Source organism: Filicampus tigris, chromosome 8, assembly GCF_054856515.1.
Source record: "Filicampus tigris isolate MCC_2025a chromosome 8, RoL_Ftig_1.0, whole genome shotgun sequence".
NCBI lineage: Eukaryota > Metazoa > Chordata > Actinopteri > Syngnathiformes > Syngnathidae > Filicampus > Filicampus tigris.
Window position 1 is genome coordinate 7,590,745 of NC_141224.1, and position 8,363 is coordinate 7,599,107.

At 40.9% G+C, this 8,363-nt stretch overlaps 1 protein-coding gene across 1 annotated transcript in view; it reads right to left on the bottom strand.

Annotated features, from left to right (window-relative positions):
- The window catches only part of LOC147143296 (cell adhesion molecule CEACAM6-like), a 31,027-nt gene extending 23,204 nt beyond the window's left edge, over positions 1–7,823 (bottom strand). The window contains exons 1-3 of the mRNA XM_086038458.1: positions 7,737–7,823; positions 6,164–6,487; positions 3,740–4,015 (exon numbers count right to left, since the gene is read on the bottom strand). Of these exons, the coding sequence (XP_085894584.1) occupies positions 3,740–4,015; positions 6,164–6,487; positions 7,737–7,785 (649 nt within the window). The 5' untranslated portion in view covers positions 7,786–7,823. The remainder of the gene's footprint in view (positions 1–3,739; positions 4,016–6,163; positions 6,488–7,736) is intronic.
- Positions 7,824–8,363: the final 540 nt, after the last annotated feature.

Here is an 8,363-nt window from a genome sequence, read left to right on the forward strand (position 1 = left end):
AACCCTAACCCTAGTTGCAAACCCTAGTTTGACACCCTAACCCTAGTTTGAAACCCTAACTCTAGTTTGAAACCCTAGTTAGAAAACCTAACCCTAGTTTGAAACCCTAACCCTAGTTTGAAACCCTAGCTGGAAACCCTAACCCTAGTTTGAAATCCTAGTTGCAAACCCTAACCCTAGTTGCAAACCCTGGAAACCCAAACCCTAGTTTGAAACCCTAACCCTAGTTTAAAACCCTAACCCTAGTTTGAAACCCTAGCTGGAAACCCTAACCCTAGTTTGAAACCCTAACCCTAGTTGCAAACCCTAACCCTAGTTTGAAACCCTAGTTGCAAACCCTAACCCTAGTTTGAAACCCTAACCCTAGTTTGAAACCCTAGCTGGAAACCCTAACCCTAGTTTGAAACCCTAGTTCGAATTCCTAACCCTAGTTTGAAACCCTAGTTGCAAACCCTAACCCTAGTTTGAAACCCTAGTTGCAAACCCTAACCCTAGTTTGAAAACCTAACCCTAGTTTGAAACCCTAGTTCAAAACCCTAACCCTAGTTTGAAACCCTAACCCTAGTTGCAAACCCTAGTTTGACACCCTAACCCTAGTTTTAAACCCTAACTCTAGTGTGAAACCCTAGTTAGAAAACCTAATCCTAGTTTGAAATCTTAGTTTGAAACCCTAACCCTAGTTTGAAACCCTAGCTGGAAACCCTAACCCTAGTTTGAAACCCTAGCTGGAAACCCTAACCCTAGTTTGAAACCCTAACCCTAGTTGCAAACCCTAACCCTAGTTTGAAACCCTAGTTGCAAACCCTAACCCTAGTTTGAAACCCTAACCCTTGCTGCAAACCCTAGTTTGACACCCTAACCCTAGTTTGAAACCCTAACTTTAGTTTGAAACCCTAGTTAGAAAACCTAACCCTAGTTTCAAACCTTAGTTTGAAACCCTAACCCTAGTTTGAAACCCTAACCCTAGTTCGAAACCCTAACCCTAGTTTGAAACCCTAGTTCGAAACCCTAACCCTAGTTTGAAACCCTAGTTGCAAACCCTAACCCTAGTTTGAAACCCTAGTTGCAAACCCTAACCCTAGTTTGAAACCCTAACCCTAGTTTTAAACCCTAGCTGGAAACCCTAACCCTAGTTTGAAACCCTAACCCTAGTTTGAAACCCTAACCCTAGTTTGAAACCCTAGCTGGAAACCCTAACCCTAGTTTGAAACCCTAGTTGCAAACCCCTACCCCAGTTTGTAACCCTAACCCTAGTTTGAAACCCTAGCTGGAAACCCTAACCCTAGTTTGAAACCCTAGTTGCAAACCCTAACCCTAGTTTGAAACCCTAGCTGGAAACCCTAACCCTAGTTTGAAACCCTAATCCTAGTTTGAAACCCTAACCCTAGTTTGAAACCCTAGCTGGAAACCCTAACCATAGTTGCAAACCCTAACCCTGGTTGCAAACCCTAGCCCTATTTTGAAACCCTAGTTGCAAACCCTAACCCTAGTTTGAAACCCTAACCCTAGTTTGAAACCCTAGTTTGAAACCCTAACCCTAATTTGAAACCCTAACTCTAATTTGAAACCCTAGTTGCAAACCCTAACCCTAGTTTTAAACCCTAACCCTGGTTTGAAACCCTAGTTTGAAACCCTAACCCTAGTTTGAAACCCTAGCTGGAAACCCTAACCCTAGTTGCAAACCCTAACCCTAGTTGCAAACCCTAACCCTAGTTTAAAACCCTAGTTGCAAACCCTAACCCTAGTTTGAAACCCTAACCCTAGTTTGAAACCCTAGCTGGAAACCCTAACCCTAGTTCGAAACCCTAGTTTGAAACCCTAACCCTAGTTTGAAACCCTAGTTAGAAACCCTAACCCTAGTTTGAAACCCTAGTTTGAAACCCTAACCCTAGTTTGAAACCCTAGTTTGAAACCCTAACCCTAGTTTGAAACCCTAGCTGGAAACCCTAACCCTAGTTTGAAACCCTAGTTGCAAACCCTAACCCTAGTTTGAAACCCTAACCCTAGTTTGAAACGCTAGTTCAAAGCCCTTACCCTAGTTTGAAACCCTAACCCTAATTTGAAAGGGTGTGGGTTTCAAACTAGGGTTAGGGTTTCCAGCTAGGTTTTCAAACTAGGGTTTGGGTTTCAAACTGGGGTTTCAAACTAGGGTTAGGGTTTCAAACTAGAGTTTCAAACTAGGGTTCGGGTTACAAAATAGGGTTAGGGTTTCAAACTAGGGATTCAAACTAGGGTATGGTTTTCAAATTAGGGTTAGGGTTTCCAGCTAGGGTTTCAAACTAGGGTTAGCTACTTGGGTTAGGGTTTCAAACTAGGGTTAGGGTTTCAAACTAGGGTTAGGGTTTCCAGCTAGGGTTTCAAACAAGATTTAGGGTTTCAAACTAGGTTTAGGGTTTCAAACTCGGGTTTCAAACTAGGGTTAGGGTTTGCAACTAGGGTTTCTAACTAGGGTTAGGGTTTCAAACTAGGGTTAGGGTTTTCAGATAGGGTTTCAAATTAGGGTTTCAAACTAGGGTTAGGGTTCCAAACTAGGGTTAGGTTTTCAAACTAGGGTTTCAAAACTAGGGTTAGTGTTTCAAACTAGGGTTAGGGTTTCAAACTAGGGTTTCAAACTAGGGTTAGGGTTTCAAATTAGGGTTAGGGTTTACAGCTAGGGTTTCAAATTTAGGGTTAGGTTTTCAGACTTGGGTTAGGGTTTCAAACTAGGGTTAGGGTTTGCAACTAGGGTTTCAAACTAGGGTTAGGGTTTCAAACTAGGGTTAGGGTTTCAAACTAGGGTTTAGGTTAGGGTTAATGTTTGCAACTAGGGTTTCAAACTAGGGTTAGGGTTTCCAGCTAGGGTTTCAAACTAGAATTCGGGTTTAGAAGTAGGGTTTCACGCCAGAGTTAGCGTTTAGAAGTATGGTTTCAAACTGGGGTTAGTGTTTTAAAACTAGGGTTAGGGTTTAGAAGTAGGGTTTCAAACTAGTGTTAGGGTTTAGAAGTAGGGTTTCAAACTAGGGTTAGGTTTTAGAAGTAGGATTTCAAACTAGTGTTAGGGTTGAGATGTATGGTTTCAAACTGGGGTTAGTGTTTTAAAACTAGGGTTAGGGTTTTAGAAGTAGGGTTTCAAACTAGTGTTAGGGTTTAGAAGTAGGGTTTCAAACTAGTGTTAGGGTTGAGAAGTATGGTTTCAAACTGGGGTTAGTGTTTTAAAACTAGGGTTAGGGTTTTAGAAGTAGGGTTTCAAACTAGTGTTAGGGTTTAGAAGTAGGGTTTCAAAACTAGGGTTAGGTTTTAGAAGTAGGCTTTTAAACCAGAGTTAGGGTTTCAAACTAGATTTAGGGTTTAGAAGTAGGGTTTCAAACCAGATCTAGGGTTTAGAAATATGGTTTTAAACCGGGATTAGGGTTTCAAAATTAGGGTTAGGGTTTAGCAGTAGGGTTTCAAACTAGTGTTAGGGTTTAGAAGTACGGTTTCAAACTAGTTTGTGGGTTTAGAAGTATGGTTTCAAACTGGGGTTATAGTTTTCAAAACTAGGATTAGGGTTTAGAAGTATGGTTTCAAATTAGGTTTAGGGTTTGGAAGTCGGGCTTCAAACTAGGGTTAGGTTTCAGTAGTAGTGTTTCAAACTAGTGTTAGGGTTTAGAAGACCATCCTGCTGTGATAGATGGGCATCAAGTGAGTCACAGTTCTGTGGAGAAATTATTTCCCAAGGGGCATCAAAATGGTCCCTTCCGAGGCGGTGGGATGTACTCACAGTTGACGGTGAGGTTGAAGGCGGCCGTAACGGCGCTGATGGGGTTGCTGACCCGACAGCGGTAATCACCGCCGTCGTGGCTGCGGACAGGTTGAATGGAGACGGTCACGTTGTCCGGCGACAAGCTGACGGTGGGCCCGGCATGGACCGGGCGCCCGTCCTTGGTCCACGCTCGGCCGCTGACCGAGCCCGACGCCTCGCACGTGAGGCTCGCCGAGTGCTGGTCTTCAATCAGGGTGGTCGCCGGACCTCGCACGGTCACGCCTGAGACCGGCACTGGCAGAACACAGCAAGTGATGCTTTTAAAGGCGGGATGGGGGTAGATTTGGGCCTTCGCCATCTTATTGAGTCCAAGGACCCTTTATACAGGAGCACCTTGCAAAATCCGAACACCAGTCAAATATTACGTACACCTTCATGTAGGGCTGTTCGATTTCGCCTAATAAGAAAATCACAATTATTTTCTCTTGAACCCGATTTTACGATTAGGATTTCTTTGTAAACTAAAAAATAATGAAAAATGAAGTATTTCGAATGGCTTTTATTTAAACTTAATTTTTCTTTCTTTGAACTCAAAATGCCAGTCAATTTCACTTAATACACACAGAACAATCCATTGTGATTAACAGCATTTTACTTACACAATAGGTTTCAGATCTGTTCTTAATTAAACCAATAATGAAATAAGAAAGTGCATATACCATCTGAAACAAAATCATCAACATGAGAGAAGGTAGACAGTCAAGTCTGTAAACCAAACAGTCTGTCAGCAAGTCCTTTTGCCAACCAGCTAGTGACTAGCCTTTCACCTTTCTCCCTGGTCGTACTTAAACATAAATCAATGATTAGTGCAAAACTTTCACTCAATAATACAATGAACTGTCAAGCTTAAGTCCGGCTGGACCAGAGGTCCGTTGTAGAGGAGAAAATAAAGGGACGACTTTCAGGCATTGAGTTACTTGCTCATGGGTTGTATTGTACATGCGGGGCACACACTACACTACAGATCTATTTTTGACCGATTTATTAACCAAACACTCACTTTCCTGAGCCGGTAGGTAGCCATGGATGCTATTGTTGTTGTTGTTTTCGGACTGCGCGCTCGTGGGAGGACGCGGAAATGCAGAAAAAACTACAGTGGATTAGATACACCAAAAACAATCAAATCGAACATGCCGATCTGATTGTTTTTAACATCGTTCTAGCCAGAAAATTCGGTTACGGTTCAAAATCGCGTAATCGAGCAGCCTTACCTTGATGCCACAGGCATTCAAGTGTCTATTTTCTTTTTTTGTTTTGTTTTTAGAAAAAACAAGTAACAATGTTTCCGTAACAAACTGACATTGTTTTGAAGGGGGAAAAAAGCCACACATCACATCACATTACAACAGCAAAGACAAATTTTCTGAGATTAAAAAGTTATAATCCTAAAAGAATAAATTCATATGTTTCCAGTGTAAAGTCAGAATATTATGACATAAGAATTTAAAAGCTGCCAATTTTTTTAGGGGGAAAAAGTCCGAATTGTATTTTAGCCGTTACCATTTTTTTTTAGAAAAAAAAGGCATAATAGTTACAATAGAAAATATTTATTTTGATGGAAAATAAAGTCATAATCCTACAAAAATCAAACCACATTCTTCCAAGATAAAATCATAATTTTATGCCATAAGAATTAAAAAGTCTGAATAATATGATATCAATGATATTATTTTAAGGAAAAAAGTCACAATCACTACAAGAGGAAAGATAGCCATAGCTGATTTTTCCCCAAGATGAAGTCAAAATAATATTCCATAAGAATTAAAGTCGGCTAATTTTAAGTTTTAAAAAAATCATCGTAGTATGATATCAGTCTTGTTTTAAGAAAAAGTTGAAAGAGATGAAATATATTTTGTTGGGATAAAAAGTCATAATATTACACAATAAAGTCAGATTTTTTTCAAGATGAAGTCATAATACAGTATTATTCCTTAAAAATGTAACTTTCCTATTTTTAGTGTTAAAGAAATGTCCTAATGTAACGATATCAATCCTATTTTTGAAGAAAAAAGTTGCGAACAAAGATTTTGTCAAGATAAATGTCAGAATCCTACAAGAATATAGTAGCATCTTTCAAGATAAAATCTCAAGAGTGTGCCGTAAGAAGTTGTATTTTTTCCAAGATAAAGTCTTAAAGTCTTAAGTAGGAATAAAAAAGGAATTAAAAAGTTGCCTTTAAAAATGTTATAGTATGACGGTACCAGTCATATTTTTTGGAAGAAATAAAAGTGTAATGTCATGAGAAAAAAAGTCATCCAATCCCGGAACATTTCAGACACACGCGATGGTTTTCTGTAGCCTTCCGCTAACGTTGAAGCTAAACCCGAGTACAGCACATTCAAGTTAGCGTAAAGTTTCTTCGCCCGACGTCCGAGTACCCACCATAAACATCGAGTAGGATCTTCCCCTGTTTCTGACTCTCCCCCTGCGGGATGACGGTGACCACGTACTCGCCGCTGTCGGTCGCCGTCAGCCTCCTGAGCTGCAGGCTTCCGGTGGTCCGGTCCAGGCTGATCCGTTCGCCGTAACCCTGCCCGGGCAGGTCTTCATTGGCGGTGGAGGTGATCACGTTGGCGCCTTTGAAGGTCCAGCTGACGGAGAGGAAGGGCCGCTCCGGAGGTTGCAGGGTGGTGCTGAAAGTGACGCTGCCGGACACGGCGCCGCTCAACGGGCCCGGTGGGAGTACGTTCTGCGCCCTGCACGGGCCTGACACAACCATGAAAGCACTTGACTTACAAGTACAGATACTTCACCAAGAAACTCAAACTACTACGAATGTAAATAAAAACGAAACTAAAATGAAGCATTTTCGAAACAGTCAAAACTAACAAACGAGCGCTAAAAACTAATTAAAACTACCTGAATTAAAAAAATAAAAAAAAAGAGAAAACAAAATAACAACTAACTATAAGAGAAAATCGAAAACTATTATAACATCGATAGCTTCACCCTGAAAATACATCTTCCCTTCGGATAGTCCGCCGAAATGGCTGCTTCAGAGTGCCTCGTTGTTAGCCGAGAGTGCGTGCATATAGAGGGGGAGTTTTTTCATTATTCAAATTTTATAACGACACTATTCTCTGTGGTGTACTCTGTTTATCAGTGTATTTTTTTGGTTCTGTTTTTCATATTATTTTCTTTCTGTTTATTTGAATGTAGGTATTTTTCTGTTTAGCCAAATATTTCTTCTCTCTTTTGGAATAGACCCCCCGCTTCGTTTTTGCTCCTATTTATTTTATGTGAAGGTTTTATGTTATATACTGTAATCTCGATATTTGATTGTTGGTTATTGAGTTGTCTGTTTTGCTAATTAATGTATCATTGATGTCCTAAACTGTACTGCAATGTTGTGGAAGAGCCCAACTGGGGACTGGAGTTGAGAACTAACATTAGCTATAACCTCTACATGCATCACATCAGCTGCAAGTTTGTGTCAATATTTGACTACATTGTCCCTGTCAAATAAAGATTTATTATTATTATTATCATAATTTCTGAATGGTAGAAGCTGGTTTGAGTTTAACACATTCACCAACAATCCTCTTAAATAAAGCCACGGATGAGGAATATCTTAAATCTCTGGATGTATTATTGCATCTCGGTCGGTTCATGTTCGTAGAGTTGTTGTTTTGTCTGACTTACAAGTCCACAACACCTCAATCAATCAGTTAATCAATCACTCAAATCAAGATCTCAACTATAATTAACTTAACCTCTCTCTCTCTTTTTTTTTTACGTCATTTTTACGTTGTATCGTCATCCACGGATTTTGAAAAAGTGACGAGTCTATTTTGACAAAAGTAAGCACTGGTATTTGTTCTCAAATGTACAGATTAAAATACAGATACCTGAAAAACCTACTTCAGCACAGTATTAAAAGATGTATACCTTATTACTTCCCAGAACTGCAGAAAAAGGAGGAAGGTGTAAAGAGAGCACCTGAAGTGAAGTGTACCTGCTAGAAGCAAGACGACGGAGGCGCTCCACAGCAGCCTGCTGTCCATGGCCGCTCGTTAAGTCAAGCCACAAACAAGAAGAGGCCGCTCGCTTCCTTCTCTTTTATGCTCAACAAGCTCCCCCCTTCTCACAAAAAAAAACGCTGCAAAGGCAACACAATTTAGAGGGGAGTGTAAATATACTCCATGTCAAACAACACACACACCCCCACACACAGTGACGGCAAGCACACACACGGTGCATGGTGTGCCTTCACCAGTACAACTTGAGGAAAACGGTTCGAACAGATCATCCTGAAAATTGGATTTAAAAACTCACATGAAATTCAAATAAAACGTTTGCACGTATGTTACGGGATGCACAGTGGTCCGCACGTCTGCCTCGCAGTTTTCGGGTTCACGGTTCAAATCTCGGCCTTCCAGTGTGGAGTTTGCACATTTTCTCTGGACTTCCTCTCACATTCCAAAAAAATGTCAGACTGTGTGGACGTAACGTTTGCCGAGATGTGACCTGATCGACTGTCGACGAAGCCAAGGTGTACACCAGGGTTGCCCGAGACCGGTACTGGAGGGCGTGTTTTCGATGCCTCCCTCCTCCAACACACCTGCGATTCAAATGATCAAGA